Here is a 20,168-nt window from a genome sequence, read left to right on the forward strand (position 1 = left end):
GGGAGGGTTAAAAACAGGCTTGGTGGGGTTTGTGTCCAAAAGTTGAGGGCGGGGGGGTTAGTCCGGGGCCGGAGCGCTGAGCCCGGCTGAAGCGGTTGGGTAGGGTTACTTGGGAAAGGGTGCAGGGCTGGCCTCTGGAAATGCCGAATGACCGCGGGGATGTTTGTTTAAAAAAAAAAAAAATCTCTTTTAGAAACGGGTTTTTTTTTCCTACTCTGCTCCAGTCTTCACCTGCTGAGAAGGGTAAATAAATGGAAAAATCCAAATAGCACGTAATTAATATGCCTTGCTGAATGTCACTGGTGAGTCACATGGCTTTTCGTGACATGCAGCTCCCTTTGTGCTGAAATTTAAACATTGGAAATAAATAATTTTAATCACTAGAGTTTGTTTGCCAGACTTGAGAAATATTTTCCTTGAAAACCTGAAACTTTTGCTCCATTTTTGTGTGTTTTCCTACTGTGTGAGAAGAGCTTGAAAGTATAGCTTGCTGGATCACGGCACCTATTCATTGGTGTGTTCTTGAGCGATTGTAGTTTAATATTGCTTCCACTGGAAACAATTTACATCCTTCTGGTTCTCACAGTGACTCAACTAAATTCTTAACTAAGTTCTGTAGAATATTTTTTTGTTGGATAAAATTTCTAAATAGGTCTCTTCACCCTACGTGGTCAGCTGTTGGCCCGATTTTCAAAATGAAAGCGCATTCGTGAATCCCTCTGCCATCCCAGTGAAAAGCAAATCTTGTATTTTTAAAAATCAGTTGGTATGCTGTATTTTGTGGCATGGATTGCAGTAAATTCCTGTAAGCATGGCTCATGGAGTTAATGAACCAAGATAACAATATGCTTTCTTCTGATTGATAAGGTCTATTTCCTATGCAAACCAGCAAGAGTCTTGCATTGTAGGACTGTCAAAGCATTATGTGTGATTAAAAAGGAAAAAAAAGTAAAGGTTAACTTTTTTTCCAGTTGATGTAAGTATGTATCTGAAAGAACATTTATTTCCTTGTGGGAAACTTCTGAACTAATAGCATGGAAGAAGGCATTCAGGGTTGCACAAAATAACATTGGATACGAAGGCTGTAGGTCAGAGCTAAGGTAAAAAAAGGCATTATTTAAAGGGAAGGGCAGAAAACCTAACTTCTCTACTGAACTTTCTCTCTCTTTCTTGGGCTTCATCTTTGCCTATCTTTTTGCTTTTTCTGCAGACTGGTTGACTTTCTGATGAATCATCCGGTTAAATGCAGGACTTGTGTTCTTGAGCTAATGTATTGCTGTGGGAATTCTTTATTCTTGATAAGAATAATGCATTTATTATGCTGGCTGCTTGAGAGTTATGATGTCCTTAAGTATTTGTTTTCTTGCTTTTAGGTGGTTGGGCTTTGTAAACTTTGTGCAAGACATAGTCTTGCCACTTAGAAACTTGAACCTGCTTTTTAACGAAAGGTTTTCTTTGGGGAATTTTATTTATAATATTATATTCACTAATGTTTGGGGTGGTATTTATGTTACATGCTTGACACCAGTAGTTTTGGATTCAGTTTAAAGCAGTCACTGATATTTCTTGAAATGTCAAAGTCAAAACAAATCGGAGTACTACTTTTTAAAATTTTCCTTTGGTTGGTATAATCTTAATTATGCTTCTGTCAAAGTCAGAAAGTCTCTCTGAAACAGTTTGATTTGAATGAAATGGCAAAAATCATCCAGCAGTTTTTAGATTTTTCACACCGGCTTGGCAGAGACGTGTCGACAGTAGTGTCGGGCAGCTTATAGTATCAAGTTGTTTCTGTCGTGTGGATTGAGGATTTAATTCTCCAGCTTTGTCAGCATAGCTTCCTTTTGGTACTAATGGTTCTGTTATTAGCTCCCCCACACCTGAAAATGCAGATCGGTGTTTCCATCTTTTCCTTTTCTTTCTCATTTATCCTTTGTAGTAGTAAATATACAGTTAAAAATGTACCTTGGATATCATTTGGAGCATCATTGCTGTTAAAATCAACTTTCAAAATTGTAATGAGATCTCTTCTAACTCAGCCATGTCAACACTCATAATAGATTAAAAATTAAAGTTATCTTATTCCACCAAACAATCCAGGGTTCCCAGGTGTTTTGCGCATGAAAATAGCGGCAATTGTTGTAAGAAGCCACTGGGCTGAATTCAGCCCCGGGGAAACACCAGTGACTCGGAGATGCAACTTTGGGAATGCTTGTACTATAGCTTATTTTACAAGCCACAAGAGAATGCGCATCCGTGTTTCAGTGGGTCCCCAGAAGGGCTTAGTGCTTCTTCTGCCTTTTGTTGGACAGGAAGCCCTTGAACTTACAGGGTTGTTACTTCAAATCATGCTCCGATAGGAGAAGTACAACATGGCAGTATAAGGGTGTGGGCACATAAATTACTCAGCAGTAAATTGTAATAAAACTTGCAGTGTGTCAGCTGCTTCCGGTCCCATTTGGCCACGCTTTACCCCACTTTATCTCCCTGTGAAAGTAAGGATAAGTATACCTCCACAAAAGAGAGGTAAGCTACACTGTACTTAATGTATTTATTGTGTGGTAGGGTGCATACTTAGAACTGCCCCTGCGATTTTATTTGCTACCTGTTTTCCCATGTTTTGTACTGTGTGATGGACATCTCTTGGTTACCAGTTCAGCTAAATGAACATAAAAATATTTACCTTTGGCTCCAATATTATATCTCCCACTCATATCTCCGCAAGCCTCATGGTAGCGGCTGACTGCATATTTATTTGGCAGTTCCCTTGTTTGTGTTCTGTAGCACACCGAGACAGTGAGGCCCAGGTGCAGCACCATCTTGATTTAGATGCTGCAAGTGCTCAAGCATCAGGTGGGTTACATGTGGGTCTAATTGACTTTAATCATTCAGTCCAGTTTACAAGGTGTGGTGTTTTGTTCAAAGGTTACACACCTTTATATTAGGAAGCATATACCTCGTTCACCTCTGCCTTTTTGCTACTCAAATAACATTAGTAGACATGTGGAGAAGAATTTGACCGTTCCTCTGGGAGCAAACTCTGGGTGGGCAGAAGCCCCAAGCAACAGCTCTCCCTGCGTGGGCAGGTCAACTCTGTTGGATTTGCAGTAGTAAGGCCACATTTGGAACGCACCAGCCTGCGCTTCTGCCTGTGACCCCACGCTGTTCTGGTGCGGGGTATAACAACGGAAGCTACTGGAAAACAAAAAGTACATTATGGTAGAGTTTTTAATTGGGCAAGAGCAAAGAAAGCTAGAGCTACAGCTTCCACAGAAACCTGTGGGATGTCATGAAGCCTGCTTTCTAATGAATTTGTATTTGTGGATGGTTTTTTTTCTAGCTTCTAATAAGTTGTCAGCTCAATTGAAGCTTTTCCTGTCACTGGGGTGGCATTCAAAAGGTCAGAGAGCTGTGTGGGTTCCTCTCGTTAACACAGGAGGTGTGCTGCTGTGACCTTGTCCCAGTGGGGTGTATTCTCTCAAAGTTAGTTGAAAGTAGCTAAAGAATTAGAAGGTTATTCAGGAGAGGGGACAGAGAGAGATGATGAATACACAGGCACATGGTGTGATTATAAAACCTCGTTTCCATAGGAAACCAGGCTAATTATAACTATACTGCATCAAAAGGGAATCTATCATATAATTCCTCAGTGGTCTATAACTTAATTCCTCCTTAGCTCAAGCAGACTTGATAGCTTTCACCTATCCGTACCTGGGAACACGAACTGCAGTCATATGACACTTGTACCCTTATGCAAGAGGCCGGATTCAGAAAATAGAGGGCTTTCCATTCTCACCTTCATCTTTCTCCTAATTCTTCCTGTGGGCAGGGAGCAAGCTGCTGGCTTGTACTACTTAGCTTGCCCCAAGATTTAGAATATTAAGGATGCGCTGGCCTTATTATACATAGGCAGGCTTGTGAGCATGCATGGCACGTACGTGGGGAAGTGCTGTATATCCCGGGCAGATGGGCAGGGAGTCGGCTGGCAGGCTCAGGGCGCATCTCCGGTAGGTCTGGTCACAAGGCAGGGATGAGGACATGCAGCCCTCAGCATTTGCTAAAACTGGCCCTCTTTTCCACTTGGAAGTCTAGGAGCTTCCTTTGATTCTCTCTCATAGCGTGCTCTATGCAGCCATAGACTGCATTACTGGAAGTCTATTTTTGTTGTGTCCTCTTGACATTATTCATATAATATTTATTGAGCTTTATGAACGTTGCCTATAGAGCATTTCTTTTGTAGTGGCTTATTCTGAGCTGTTACTTAATAATGAGTGGTCGGCCTATGCTTTTTAGTGTATAGTTGAAGAGATTCTTTGGAGGGTGAACAAATCTCTCTTTAAAACAAATCATTACAGATACTTGGCTATCATTCTTTGTGAAACCAAGCAATCTTTAACTTGTGTTTTGCAAATACATTAGACATAAAACACAAGTTCTTCAACCTCATCCACCAAACCTTATACCTGAGAGCATGGCCTTGCAAAGTGATCCTCTTTCTGGCCCAGATTCGCTAAATAACTGAAGGGTATGCTTCGTTTCGGTATATACATAGTACCACAAAGTACTCTTAACAGACTAAGCCTCAACTTGTAGAAAGTAATGTTTGTCTTATCAGGGATCATTAGTAGTACCTACATGCTAAATAGCTACTCCACTTTTGTGCAATAGATTCTTTGTATATGAATCAGAATAGTCATCAAAAAGGATTTGCCTGAAAATTTTCACATGTACGTCTTGAAGGTATGAAGACTCACAAAGCCAAAAGTAGCAGCAGGATAGCAACCCAGTTGCTTGTAATAACACAGAAATGATTCAACATATTCATTTCAACATCAAGATAAATGTGGTGACTTGTTTTAGAGATGAAGTAAGTGTGCCTTGTTCCCTTCACCTGTGTGGTCAGTGTGGTTTGTTTATGAATCTGAAAAGAATTCTAATCTTTTACATCCAAATGCTCCTTGACCTGCAATGCTGATACTTAAAATGATAGATTTAGGCCCAAAGTAAAGACCATTCTTAAAAATTAACTTCAGTAGGCTTTTAGCAAATCCCGAGCATTGAAAAATCTTCCTCCCCCACCCCACCCCTGCTACAAATTGTGCAGGGATATAGTAATGCTCTGTTTAAAAAAAAAACAAAAACCTGAGAAAAGATTAAACTCATTGTGAGATGGCAGCTGCGTGACAACAATACATAAGGGCATTCCATGACTATAATGATAAAGGCTTTGGCCCTTCAGTTATAACTGCAAGTGTCCATTGCTGTGATTTGCCCTTCACTGTAAGGAAGTATTTACATATAAAACTGTTGTATGTAATGTCTGTGAAAGAACTTTCCAGACTATAGTTGAACTGTAATTAATTTTAATGACTGAGAAATACAGTGCTCATCACAGATCAGTAAATAGATCACACAGCTGCAAATTGACAATTATGAACCTTAGAAAAAGAATCCAAAGAGACTGCCTCTCCACATGAATTTTATTCATTTGTTTTGACTAATCCTGATTAATTATTTAAAATTCTTTGGTGGTAAAGATAGTTCAGAACATGAGAAGTGTTAGAAAAAGGAGATCAAACTACAGCATTTAACTGTTAAATCATAACTGAGAAGCAGGGTAGGATGACAGAATTATTCAAAAGGGGTTTCCTGTTTGTAGTTAACTAATGTTTCATGTTGTGTCTGTATTTTTATAAGTTCATAGTTTAGGAAAGGCTGCAGCTGCATTATCCTGGGAATGCAGTATCTTAGGAGGTTTTACAATGTTTGTCAATTGTGAGATTTTACTGATTTTGTTAAGAAATAAATAATATCCACAGCTAATCAAAAGAAGAATAAATCTTGTAAAATGGTTTCAAATTTGAACAAATCCTTAGACCTATTTTGTGAGTGGAACTCAAGTATGCTGTATGAAGATGCACTACTTCTTGTGGTTGCAGAACTCAGTAGAGGTACAAATAATAGACAATAAAGAATAAAGAGTTTGAAAATTACTTTAAAAATCTTAGTAGCATCTTCTCAAAATAAACTGTTATGATTATGTATTTATTATTTCTTTCTGTAGGCTTTTCCAGCAAATGCGGTTACGGTTTTTGTGTACTGCAGCTTGGTGACAGTGTTCTTCACAGTAATAAAGGTGATCAGTTACCGTCTGCATCTCATGTTCGATAAAGGTGAAGTAATTCAACCAAAGCTCTCAAGAAAAAATGGAAGGCATTGTAAAGACACAGAAGTTCCAAAAGGAAACACAGTTCAGCCCTCAAATCGTAGGTAAGGCTTTCATCGCCCATTGCTGGTACATTCTATAAAACGGATGAGTTTGCTCCATGGTCCTGCGTAGCAGAAATGCCTGTTGACTGTAGGAAAATGCCTCCCAGTCGTGTGGGGAACAAAAACCTACTTAATGCTTTTATTTTCGGTGGCCGCAGCATGCTTGTGGTGAAGCAGGCAGAGCTGCACCTGATTCAGAGGGTGAGGCAGCAGCCGGGCATGGTGAAGGCAGTAGGAAGAGACCTGTCTGGGAGGTGCTAAAAGATCCTGGAGAAAACCTGGGAGAAGTTTTCTGGGGAAGCCTTAAATGCTTGCTCTTTCCTCTTCCTGCTGTGCTTACCTGCTGGGAAGAGGAGGAGAAGTGGCACGCACCTGTTGGCAAAAAAAATGCTTTAATATCACGGCTTTGAAGGCCTGAGTTCATGTTGCCTTTGTGTGCTTGTAGTAACTTTCCTCTCGGATCAAACCTAGATGCATAAGTCACTTTCCCCCTTTACGTTTTATTGTGACTGCTTCTGTGGTTCTGTTCATGAGGAAAGCTAGAACCGCTTTTATTTCTCGGGAGCATTTGTCAGGTATTTGCAGCCTTTCTACTGAGGAGTCAACCACTATGTCTTTGCTGCAAATAAACAAAGTCAATAAGGCTGCTTCCAGGTTGAGATGGTACTAAAGGTAAAAACAGTATTGGACTAAAGACTAGTACTGACATTTTGCAGATTTCTGTATAGGTAGAATATTCCACTGTACACTTTTTGGAATAAATGTAGACCTCTCTTGCTGGTTTTTCAAGCTTGAGTCATACAAACAAATGAAGCTGGCAAAAGGCTTCCAGTGTTCCCAAGTGTTAGGACAGATGTGAAAAATGGTGCAATAAGGTACATCCAACAGTGACGGCAGCATAGAAATGTCCAAACAAAGCTTAAACTGGGTAGGTTTGTTATAACTACCAGTCAAGCTTCAACAGAGAGCTCTGCATAAAATAACTTTGGGTATTTTTTGGTGCATTTGCAGTTGCTACTGCTAGCTCTGTGGAAGCTAAGTAGTATCAAGATTGTTTGTGTACCTCTATGCTACTGCTCGTCTCTGTCTTTACACATGCACGTCTGTGCTATGCTCCTGGCAGTGACGTTGCTGGGAGTGTCGAGGTCTGCCTGCATCGAGACTCTTCTGAGAAATGCATCTTATGCGTGTCACTAACCATACAAGGTTTTTATTTTAGATTGGGTGATGCCTTTCAAGCTCTATTCCTCTTTAGTTCTCGACAGCCCACTGGCTGATGAGATGAATGCAAACTTTCATTATCTTGCCTTTATTTGGTCTAAGAAGTAGAGGTAGAATCACTTAAAACTTGTGTGTTAAATCATGTAACTATTCTTACTAGGAGGTCCTAGGCACAACAGTCCATTATTTAGTACTTGATCAGAAAATAAAGAACTTAGTATTTTGACTAGATGGATGACAGAAGTTCTTAAACAGGCCCTGGTAGTTGACAGGTTGGTTGAACAAGTTTTTAAAGCCAGTGAACTACAAAAAAAAATTGTGGAAAGGTGGCTGAGACCCCCAGGTAAATAATTTTATAGTTTATATAGAGCTGTAGGGTTTAAAAATAAGGGTTTTTTTGAAAACAGCAACTTTACAAACAAACAAAAAAGTCCAAACCCACACTTTTTGACATTTCACTATAGTGTTGATTTTTTTCCGACTGAATTTTTGTTGTGTTATAGCCAAGAAAGAGAACGTGTGTTAGTTCTCATTAGTAAACCTTGTCCAAAAATTCTTGCTTATATCCATGGAAAAGCTAGTAGAAAATATGTGTAAAAAGAGTTAGTGGGTAGTTGAATGCATCCACAAAGGAAGTGATCAACAAGTTGTCCATTACTAATTTCGTATGTTATAAGACATATGTTTGCCTTGGCTAAAACCAGAGGAACAACTTTATTTTGTTGTCTAATGGTTATATTAATACACATTATGTATTGCATTTCAAATAGTTGTTTGATGGGAGGATGGTAAATAAACAGGCAGTTAGATAAGCAATATGTACACAAGGGTACAGTGAAAGGATGTGAAAAGCAAAAATTGTGAAAGGAGTAGTGTTTGACTGTTGTATGTCTAATGAGAAGCCCCAAACAGCCTTTTGTGTCAATAAATCCATGTGCGTGTCAGGCAGGCTAAATGACATTATATACACATAGGGAGTTTGAGGAGATGTCATTGCATTTCTCATAGCAATGCTCTACTTCCGAAGACACCAGAATAATTTTATACTGTGGGGTTTTAATTCATTTATTTTGGCAAGTTGCCTTGGTGAGGAAGGAGGTGCAAAAAGGGGTTACAGTATTTTTCAGCTCTGTGCTTTTAGCATTGGAGGGGAAAAATCTGCTGTCACTTCCTTGTGCTGTGCTACTTCTTCCTATTCTGTTATTATTCCTCAGTTTCTTCCCAAAACTTACTGTGATCCTCTGTGGTAAGAAGCATTGCTTTACTCTTCATTTGCTTCCTTTTCAGCAATAACACAGGGGATAATGGTGTCATCGGTGAGACCAACCAAAATGACTCTACCCAAACAATTCATGACAGTTCAAGAGTACAGGCTCTGCACTCACAGAACTCACCTGGAGCAATGGTTAGTATGCTGTTTTCTGTAATAATGTCTTCACTTCACGCAGTCCACAGCTTACCACACGGAGTTTTGTATTGCCAGGTACTGATCACTTGAAGCGTAGGTCTGCCCTGAGGAGGAAGGGTCATTCCGTGGATCTACTAGGTATACCACTGCTGTCAGTCAGCCTTGTCCTAAAGGTTTGGGTTTGCAAAGCTGAAACTGGTATATGTAATTCTGCACTTCTTAGGAGGGGTCTGTCTGCTTTATAGATACCAAATGGCCTTTGTAAATCTTGCAAAGAGCAACTAGTTTTCTTGGCTGCTTTGAGAGAAAGGAGAGGCTAATGCAATCAGAGCAGCCTCTCATTGCCTCAGAAGGGATCCGCTCCTAGAGCGTTAATAATTTGGTTTTGTAACTAGACTTATGGTTATAAAACAAACCCAACATGTCCCTTGAGTATTTAAACAAAGCATAAAAAACATTATGTAAATCTAGGAGATGTCTACATGAGGTTAAAAATAGATGTCTGTTCATTCCATGCCATTGGCCATGCTTTCTAAATCAATAGTGTATGAAGTGATGGACGGGATGTATGTAGATGTTATTAAAGAAAAAATAGGAAACACCCATGAGAAAGCTGAAGAGTTAACTATTCAAAAAATCAAGGAACAGAATAATGCTATGTAATCTTAAGCTACTCCCCATGTATATGGTGATAAAATCTTTAATTATGTGATCCCATGCTATTTTTTCTACAGGACTCCTGTCTCAGTCAGTGCAGAGGATGGTTAGTGATCTCTGAATAAGTAGCTATTTGATACTTCATTCTGTCTTCATATCCCTCCACCCCCACCCCGTGTCCCTATTTACTGCAAACTGTTCAAATCCTGATCTGAATGAGAACTATTTCCTCATTTCCTGGAGTGTTTTTACCTTTTTGTAGCATCTGTATGATTCACAGACATTAATAGTTTTCTTTTATGAGGTAAAATATTTTTCACCTTGTTTCTGTCCTAGTCCCCAGTATTCTGGTATTTGTCCATTCTGCAAACCCATTTCTTCTTGGGATCTTGACCAAGTCTCCTACTTCTAAACACATAGATTGAGTCTTGTTAAACCTAGTCTCCTGTTCTTGCTGCCAGGATACCACCATGAAATTTTAGGGTATAATAATAATTATTTCCTTTTTGTTTTGGTGCCTGTCAGCCAGAAAAGAGCCACATTAACTTTTCCCATTAGCTTTTTTTCTAGTTATGCACTTAGGCTGTTGAATTTAGACTCCCAAGGTATTCCTGTGGAGTATTGTGTTTAGTTTTGAGCTCCTCAGTGGGTTCTCACAGACATGGACCTGCTGATGAGAATCCAGCAGAGGCCATTAAGGTGACTGAGGAGTGAGGTACATGATGTATGAGGACAGGCAGATGCGATGTTTTAGCCTTTGTAAGGCTAAAACCTTTTGTAAGACTAGAAGAAGAGCTTACGGCTGTCTTCACCTTCCTAATGGTAAGATACAGTGGAGACTGAGCACTCTCTTTTCAGAGGTACCCAGTGACAGGATAAGAGACAGTGGCTGCAACTTGCAGCCATGGAAAGCTACAATTAGATCAGTTAGATTTAATAGTTTTTGTGCGTGGTTGGTTTTTTTTTCCCTACCAAGAGGGTGGTCAAATACTGGAAGAGGTTGTCCAGAGAGGTTGTGAAATCTCCATCTTTGGAGATATTCAAAGCTCTGCTGGAGATGGCCCTGAGCAACCTGCTCTAACTGTACCTGCTTTGAGTGTGTGTGTATGGTGGAGGGGATTTGGACCAAATGGCCTCCAAAACGTCCTTGCCATCTAAATGATTCTATGATAATTTAATGGCTATGTCCAACTAGTTTTCCATTGAGAAATTGTTACCAAGTACTGGAGACTAAACTTTTCATTTCAGTGCTTTGGAAATGCATAGCTGGAAAAGTGGAACAAATGAGCACATTCTCTTCTGTAATGATTAAAAAAAAAAAAGTATCTGGATTAGGCACTGCAAAACATTTTTAAAAAAAATCTTAGATTTTTTTTTTTCCCCTCCCCAAACATCACACACAATTGCAATGATGCAATTTGGAGCATGACTGTTCTATAACCATCCCCGTCACCCACCCCTTGCATTTTGTGCAAGGTACATGTCCAAATTTCGGTGATGTTAGCAACTTACCAATGCTGTAATTAACCTTTGATTAGATAGCTATTGCATTTTCCAAAAGAATTTAATAAATGCCCATGCTGATTTTGTGTGTTTCTTTTTATTTTTAGGAGCTGTCAACCCGGGAAACTATTGAGGATCTCAGAGGTATCCTAAAGGCTTTATAAATCCCCTTAAACCTTTGTTTAATCATTTCTTGCCACAAAAAAAAAAAGGCACAGAGGATCCCCATGGCAGGTTCTGTTGTGCCTCATGTTAGGAGCTGAATGGAAAAGCTCGAGAGAACAGAATCTCAAGGGAATTTTAACAGACTAAGCTTTCTCAGCTGTCAGCCAAGCTGTTTGGGATGCAGCCTTTTGGTGAGCATGCAAGTAGCTCCCCCCATTTTGACACGGGGAGATGAAAGAGCCTCTCCCCCACATTCTTGGGAAGCTCTGTGCCTCTGTAAAGCATTAAACCAGGAAGCCAATGCTCAGTTCGCATCTTAAAGCTCTTAAACATCTTCTGACTGTAGACTCCTGTTACGATTATTGACCTTTAGCTCTGTAGCGTATATTCCAGCGCACCTTGCTTTGCCTACAGTTCCAGTGCTTGAGATGTCTCAATATATTTTAGTTTATCTCCTTTTTGTTAAGGTTGATCACCATATCCTACGGGACCATGTAGGAATTGCACAAAGTGATGTAACAAACTTCTGCCATGCTGGCTTATTCTTTCTTTCATCTCTCCTTAAGTGGGGATAATTCTGTAAAATGTTTTAGTTTTGATTTCAGCTGTTTCTTGAGCTATTTTGATCATTTACATTCAATAGACATGCTGCTACACCTGTCTTGACCTGGAAAGATTCCAGCTTGCTTTTATAGTATTTCACATGTAGCTAACAAAAAAGATCCTTGCTTAGGAACTATTTTAATCAGCTATATCATCTGTGCTTCCTTTGTTCTGGATCAGATTTTGCTAGCTAAAGGTCATACGTCAATAACGCACAGTGTTCGTGTTTGTGAGACCTAACTCCCATATGTGTTTTTTGTTAGGTGTTATGGTATTAGAAGACCAGGCTGCACCACCAGTTTCATCTACCTCACCCTGTATCAAAGCAGATTTATTACCTGTTTCTACAGCCTCCACTTCAGGTGCCACCACCTCAGCAATAGTGACAAAACCAGCTGCTATGGAAACACTTTCTGGTAATGGAATAAATCAAGAAGGAGGGAACGGACATCCACATGGACAGCATGGATCCCAAGATATTGTTGTGGACAGAGACGTAGCTAAAAACTTCTCCAATATTTCTTCATCACAAGGTGATATTTTAAGGACTGGAGTTTCTTCAGAGCCATGGGACAGTGAAAATTCAATTATTTCAGACCATTTGAGTTATCCTAAAAGCTACAAAAGAGAGAAATTGCCAGATGGATCACCACAGACAGGCTTTACTAGTAACTGCCCACAGTGCAATGCCATTGCAACCAAAGATCCCAAGCACGTGGAAGGTTCTTGCAATGCCGGTAATATCCATGAGGACCTTGATTGCTCAGACAGTGAGACTGCTGTTGCAGTTGTGGACAACTCTCTTCCTGGAGACCAGCTATGTGAGCCCATTAAAATTGTCATCACAATGAGTACTACACCAAACACCACCCTCAGTGATCTAGCGGGCTCTGTCCACCTAAAGGCTCTGGGAACTGAGAGAACGAGCTCAGCCCTCGAGTCTGGTATAGTTACAGCAGGTTGGCCAAGTCAGAAAACTAGTGAACAGCTCAGAATCCCTGTTATCACTTTTGACCTGTCTGATGACAGTAAAGGTAAGGCTTGCCCAGAAGTTAGTGAAGGCGAAAGAACTCCAGAAATTTTAAATGCAGAGCTGTCATCCAACCAGTGCTCTGGCTATGAATCGGGTGATGCAGTAAAGGAACACAGCAACCCAGCAAATACTCCTTTAGAAACTAACACTTGTTCAGACCCAAATCGGGAGAATGCTTCTGAAAATGTCCAGACCATGGATTTAACTTCTAAGGAAGACCTGCAGAACCTAGACCCGCAGTCCTGTAGAACTGCTCATGAAAAGAGGCACATGCGGGTGCTGAGTGTAGACAGTGGGACAGATGTGCTATTAAGTAAGAATTTCATGGAGGTATCTGACAAAGAAAAGACCTTACCAACTTCTAAATCGGATCTAGAAGCTAAAGAAGGACAGGTGCCCAATGAATCTAACTTTCTAGAGTTTGTCTCCCTCCTGGAATCCATTAATACCTCAAAGTTGAAGGCATCTAATCAATCCACTGTCAAAATAGAGACGACAAAGGAAAATGGGCTTGTTGGAGGTATGATGCGTGGTTTACAACTCTTCTGGAATAAAGTAGTTGTGACTAGTTACATTATTTATAGCAGCTTATCCTGAGATCTGCAGTAGGGCAGATTCCCAGAGGAGAACTGGTTTTGCTAATAGGGCCAGGGAAGGGCTGGGCTTGGTGGGCCAAGGTGATTTAGTGAAAATGTGATAGTGTCAGCTGCAGTTCTTTTTAATATTTTTATTTTCTTAAAGATTTTTTCCTTTGGAAAACCTAATGCTAACCTCATTAGGTGTCTGGTATGTATCTAGTATTTTGTACTAGAATAGCATGCATTTGGCAGGGCTGGATTGTTGGAATACCAAAAATAACTTGCAAAAATGTGTATTGCTATAGCATTACACCTGCTGTTGCCCATCTTATCAGGTGCATGTTGAAGAGTTATCTGTGTGTGCCTGTAGGTATGCAAGAAGCTGGAATTGTCACTGGTAATGGTTCAACTTTTCGCTAACACGTATGTGTATACACACGCGTATTCCTAAACTTCCTGCACAGATGTGGGTTGGTTTATAATTAAAAAATAAAAAAGGAAAAAAATCATGTATTTATTCTCAGTAGGTAAGAGTTTTGATTTTTACTTGCTTAAAACTAAAATATTTGGGGTTTAAGGAGGAAAGTTTGGTGGTTGTTTTCAATGAAAGCCCCCAGTATTTTAATGAAAAATGCTATCTTCCCATGCAAGTTCCCATTTAATCAAAGGGGCTTTATTTAAAACAACAAAAAAAATCCCAGTCAGCTAATTTAAAAACCTATATGCAATCCAATTTATAGCTCTTATATAGAAATATCTGTCAACTAACTCTGTGCCCCCTTTCTGTTAGGAAGGAATATTGTTTGTAGTGTCTTTAGCAGCTCTCTAGGCAAAACTAGCAGGACTGTTTCGTGAGGATGCGAGATACGGTGCAGTGAAGGCAGGTGCAATCTCAGGGTACTTGCCAAGTGATCCGTGCAATCAGTTTAGAAGATCAGGGCCAAAGCGGAAGACAACCCATATCTTCCGCTTCTCCAAAATGTTTAGTTTACCTTAGATCCTATAATAAGCTGTTCTAAGACAGGCTAAGAGGATGTAATCTCAATACCTATTTTGCATGGAAGGTAGGAAAATGGCGCTCAGCAGAACAGCTTGGCGCTGTCCGTAGACAGGCTCTAGGGAGTCTCAGCTCTCCAGGCTCGTTCCCGCAAGAACCTTCCATTACATGAAAAACACACAGCTGATTTCAAAGTTTGTCAGCTTTTTTAAAAACAAATGTGAAATTTGTACTTTTACATTGTTTAAAAAAATTAAGTAGATTTATCCTCCTGATGTGTTGTTTTCCTGTGGATTCCATTTACCTTTCACTCTGCCTTTCCCAAGTCTTTCCTCCTATCTGGTGCATTAGACCTTTAGCTCATTGCATCTTTCACTTATGTCCATTTTTTTTCCACTTTATATTTCTAGTTCTGTGCATTCCCTTCCCCCTTCATCCCCTCTCAGCTTAGCCACTCCTCTCCTGTGCAACCTCCTTGTCTTCCTCTTCATATTGCTTCTCTCTCATCTTTCCCTCTGTTCTTCCTAGGAATCCACACTGTTGCTTTTCTAGGCTTTTCCGAGCTCGCCTAAACCCGTTGCCTCCCCGCAGCTTGCGTTCACATCTCCTGTACTTACTTACCCTCCTCTCCATTACCTAGTCTAATTTTGCCCCTCGTAGGCCTGGTGCTTCTCGTCGGGTCCGTCTTACCCATCTCTCCCGCCTTCTCAGACTGTTGGGCAGAGCAGTTTCTGTCCTGCTCTATCGAGTTGATCAGCCTGCCTGGCTGGCTCGGGTCTGTGCTCGGTGGTTGCCTAAGATGTACGTGTGCTGAGCAAGCCCTGCTTTTCACCGGAGCCTGCTCACCTCAGCCATGGCTGAGCCCAGAGAGCCCGGCCAGGTCCCCGGGGTGTGGGGGGTCACCTCCCTGTGCAACAGCATGCAAGAAACCGAGGGTTGCAGCAAGCCGGGTGGGGGGGGGGGGGTTTGTTGGTTTGGTTTTTTTTTTTTTTTTTGCTACTCATCAACCGTAAAAAGGAGTATTTACACGATAATTTGACTTCGGTGTGATGTGGCTTAGCTGGAAAAGAGAAATGATAAAAATTTCAGAGGTAAGTTTAAATAAAAAAAAGGAAAGAGTGCAGCTAATCTAGAAAGGGCTTTCAGACAAGTACCCTCAGGTAATAAGAATGGGGAAGATTGCCGCATAAAAGCGAGCAGTGGGTGATCAGAATAAATCAGACTCAGATTCCACAGTGACCAAAAAGAACCCCCAACCCCAAAACTTTATTAATGTGTGTGTAGTTATTGTGCTTTAGATCTGGCAAATGAGATTCTTACTGAAATCCTTTGGATCCTGAGGAAGAAACAGAAGGATTCTGCTCTTCCCTCAGACCAAGCTGTTACTTCAAGCGACCTGAACTGAATTGCCTCCTTTCCTATTTTCTTAAGCCCGTCTAGGGTGAAGTTGAGCTGCATGCGTGTATAATTAAGCGGCCCTGCTCGTTTCTGCCGTGGGCCCAGCACATGTCACCCTGGGAGGGGAGCAGGCCCGGGAAGAGGGCCGCCCCGCAGGAGCGGGGATGATGGCGGCCATGGCTCCTGTCGCTGCGAGGTGTCTCCTGCACCTCAGACCGGTGCTGTGGGAAAAAGGAGATTCCGTCTGAACTCTTTAAGCTAGGGAGAGGTAGTTCAAAGGCAGTTATTTTTAAGAGCAAGTAGGCTTTGTTTTCTAGCCGAGTCAGAACGTGCTGTTTGCCAAAATAAATTACTGTCATTACTGGCAGTTTCCCCACAGTAAGACTGGATTTTAGCAATGAGAAAGCCTCTAATTTGTTTACAGCCTTGCAATTACAAATATGCTTTAACAAAACAGCATCTTAGAACAGATCTGAATAAACCTAATTCCCACATTAAAGTGGTTGTTCAAAAAAAAGAAAAAAAGGCGTGTGTGTGTGTGAATACAGAACAAGTCAAGCTATGCGCCAGTTGTTTTGAGGGAGGAGGTTGGTTGTGTTTGTTTTTTGTTCTTTTAGCCTTGCGAACTGCCTAATTGGCAAAAGCTAATAATAGATGCCTGGTCCAAATGAGCATGAAACGCACCCCACAAAGGTGTTTATTAGGCAATGTGAGAAACTTGGCAAATTCCTGGAAAGCTGGAAATTCAGAGCTGTGTGTAAGAAAGCTGACATTTTACGTAATTTGGAGAAGGCGGGGACATGTCCTCGTCAGAACAGTCTTGCAAGTGAGGGAATGTCATGGATGGGTCTCTGTTACAGGTGCTCCCTCACAGAACTTGAGTTCTGTGGAAACAGAAGAGTTACCATCCTGACCGCATAAGCCTTTGCCAGTAGACAGCTCAGTAAAATGCAGTACAAGAAAATTAAAGCCTTGCTTTATGCTACCACAGATGCCAGATTTAATGCGTTAAAATACAGGACATAAAAAAGCTGTCTTAAGAGCTGTACTGTTGCCACCCCACCTCTTCTAAATCATAAGAAAGTACCACTGACATTGTTGCTAAAAATTACTTTCAGGCCAGTGTCCTTTCAGTTTTGAATCAAACTTGCACCACCCACCTAATGAAAGCCTGCTGAAGGGCAACTGCAAATTTTCTTCAGCCTTTGAGAAGCCTAAGGAAAGCTGGGTTTATTGGCTGCTTTGGGTCCCTCTGACATGTCTGGAGGTGAGTAAATGCGGCTGTGCATCAGACTTATGCAGGGCAAAAACTCATGTATGTCCCCTCTGGCACCGCTGGCTTGTAATCTAGGACAGGCAATGTTATCACCCAGAGAGCAAAGTCTGCCATGGGAGTGGTGGGGACCGGTGCAGGAGGACCTAAACCAGGACTGCGTGGCCTGCATTTAGATGTTTTGCAGGCTCTTTTTAGAAAAGGTACTCATCATTCTGGGCAGTGCACAAACCACAACCTCGAGTGAGTTCTTCTGGATCCCAAGCAATTACCCTTCTCCTATAAAAAAAAAAAACCTAAACCATACTCCTGTGGATATTTTTAGACTCCTCAGTTTTTTCCCCGCATGTGAGAAAGAGGGCTGTCACCTGCCATATAATCACAGGGAAGAGGGATCTTGCGCATTGAGTCACCAGCCCAGATGATAGCCGTGGTGGGAGGTGACAGCAGGGGAGTTTGGCAGGCAGGTAGCACCGAGGACCCAAAGCCCTGCCAGGTGCTAGCTCTTCTCTTGGAGCAGCTGTGTGCCATCCCTGACTCTCAAAATAGAAAGGAGCATTTGATGCCCCTCTTTGGATGGGGAGGAAATGGGGTGCAGAACTCAGTTCTCTAAATCCAATGCTCGATGTGTAAGGCTTGGCGGGTCAAGATTTTAAAATATCAGTCTTTAAATCAAAGAGGTAATAGTATGTTTGATGACAAAAGGCTGACACCTCTAAAGAAACTATGAGGTTAATTCAGAGGTCTGTATCCTGACATAATTGTCAGGTATCATGATTAGACTACTTACCTGAGACCTCAAAACCCTTGATTTTATTCCCAGTTTTGCTGCTGGCCTAGGAGATAGTTTTGAACGCGTTACTTCTGTGCTTAAGTCTCCCTGTCCGGTGAGTGAGTATTGCTAGTTTTTCCTATCGCTTCAGGATTAATGTGGTAATCCTGATTAATGGATAATCCCATGAGCTTCTTCAGTGCCCATGTTGAACTTTCATAGCAGTTCTTGGACTGTGTCTGGTTCCCTGGGCACTCCTGTTGTTTGGTGGGGGACCAGCTGTAATGTCAAATTTTTCTTTTAATGTATTTGTGGCATAATAGGCAAATTTGGGTGGAGAATAAAGTACATAAGCTAGATGTTTCTGCTAAAGCAGTCAGTGAAGAAAGGGTTGGGAATGTCCTTAGGATATATTCTCCAGAGATAGGAGTGGGACGGTTCACAACTTGTAGAGCTTTTGTTTCATGCTGGTACTAACAAGAGCATAGAGCAATTTGAAATCAATTATCTCTGTAGCGAAACGGGCAACAAATATATTTTAAAGTGAAACTGTCTATTTTGGAGCTTAGCGTTGTGGAAGAAGGTAGATTCTGTAGCAGAGCAGTTAATGAACAGAAGAGACTCAGGCTTAATTAGCTTAATTCTGCTTGACCAGATTTCAAACCAGATGGCATTTGAAATTATGACAACAGTGGCATTTTAACTTCCTGGAGTGAGTTGTGAAGATTGGGATAGGGATATACAAGTAAAAGGTAAGGAAAAATGTCTGGGAGACTCTGGAGAGAGGGCATGAAATAGTAAAAATATTTTGGAGAAAACTTACAGGAAATAAAATTTCATTCCAATTACCTAATAATAAGGCAACTTTAAAGTTGAGATACACTGACAGTTGGTTATCGCAATTACTATATGTACAAAGGCTGCTCTGTTTCAACTTAAAAGCTGTTTTCAGCCTCCTCCCGGTGTGGACCAAAGGCTTGTCTACAAAGATGATTTGGGATACCTAAAATCTGTTCCACAAATGAAAAAGTTACATGGCAAAGGAAATTTTGGTAGTGTAACTGCATTTAAATTAGGAACTCATTTGTCAGTGGTGGGATGTTACATTTTTAAGTAATGTTGCTATGCTGTTACAACTCTTTAGTGTAGATAAAAATATTTATAGGAAGTATCTTATACCCATATGGGACATAAAAGAAATGTTTATCTTGATAAGGATTTTACCAGGGTAACTAACTAAAGGATGTATCTTGTGCTCAATCAAAATACGAAAATGGTGTACAGACCAAAATGTGGTTGTTTGTGCTTGTGAATCACCCTTCCCCAAGCCTGACTTAGCCATGAATCCTGATAGTTACACCTCACATATCTGAGTCATGTGGCATATAATTTCCAGATAAATTATGAAGTTACTTGCAGAGCCAATGTCGGAGCTTGGGGCTTCTGCAAGCTCAGCCGTGTGTACACCAGAGACGTGTGGAGCAGTGGCTTGGGGTAAATGGCTCTGGTAGGAGGCCACAGGGAAGGTGCAGGTACACTGCCATGTTGTGCTTTTTACTCTCCTCTTACTCTTGGAGAGGGTTTTTCCTAGTAACTTGAGCTTTGCCAGCACAGTTTCCATGCAAGGAGTGTTTGACGTAGAGCCGATTACGTACCCTGGCAGAACACTCCTAGTCTAGACACCTCTATCTCCATTTAAATACTGAAGGTGTAAGTCACTTGGAAGAAAATGAGTAATAATCATGAAAACCAGTCACAAACCCATCATGGCCCACCTTTCCAGTGCTAGAAGTACTCATCACCATGGTGTTGTCTGATTGGCATATAAAGAAGCAGCACGTTTATATTTTTGTTATTATGACTCTTTACCACTGCAGGGAAAAGAAGTCTGCAAGGCTTGTGGTTTGGAATGGAAAAGAGAGCAGCGTTTTCTAAAACCACTAGATAATCAAGTTAAAAAATCTTCTTAATTGTTCCAGCCCTAGAGCTAGTTTTGGGCAATATGGGACCAATTAGATTTTTAAACCACAGTTTCTGATCTCTATCAATTATTCTTACAGCTTGAATAGCCCAAGCCTTTAGGAAGGTGATTTCGATTAGGTGTCTGTGGCTCCATCACCTCCCTCAGGTACAGTTACGTCATTAAGGGATGCTTCAGTAATGCCACAGTTAAATAAGGCATAGTTTCTGCTTAAAATGGAGTTTGAATCTTTAATTAGGAAAGGAAAAAAGTGTTGTCCGCTCCCCCCCCCCCCCGATTCCGCTTTTTCCCCCCCCCCCCCGCCCCCCCCCA

At 41.1% G+C, this 20,168-nt stretch overlaps 1 protein-coding gene across 1 annotated transcript in view; it reads left to right on the forward strand.

Moving 5' to 3' along the window:
• The window catches only part of PCNXL2 (pecanex-like 2 (Drosophila)), a 157,046-nt gene that overhangs the window by 270 nt on the left and 136,608 nt on the right, over positions 1 to 20,168 (forward strand). The window contains exons 2-5 of the mRNA XM_010562953.1: positions 6,062 to 6,267; positions 8,776 to 8,893; positions 11,164 to 11,200; positions 12,088 to 13,377. Of these exons, the coding sequence (XP_010561255.1) occupies positions 6,062 to 6,267; positions 8,776 to 8,893; positions 11,164 to 11,200; positions 12,088 to 13,377 (1,651 nt within the window). The remainder of the gene's footprint in view (positions 1 to 6,061; positions 6,268 to 8,775; positions 8,894 to 11,163; positions 11,201 to 12,087; positions 13,378 to 20,168) is intronic.

This window comes from Haliaeetus leucocephalus, unplaced genomic scaffold, assembly GCF_000737465.1.
Source record: "Haliaeetus leucocephalus isolate CR32 unplaced genomic scaffold, Haliaeetus_leucocephalus-4.0 Scaffold162, whole genome shotgun sequence".
NCBI lineage: Eukaryota > Metazoa > Chordata > Aves > Accipitriformes > Accipitridae > Haliaeetus > Haliaeetus leucocephalus.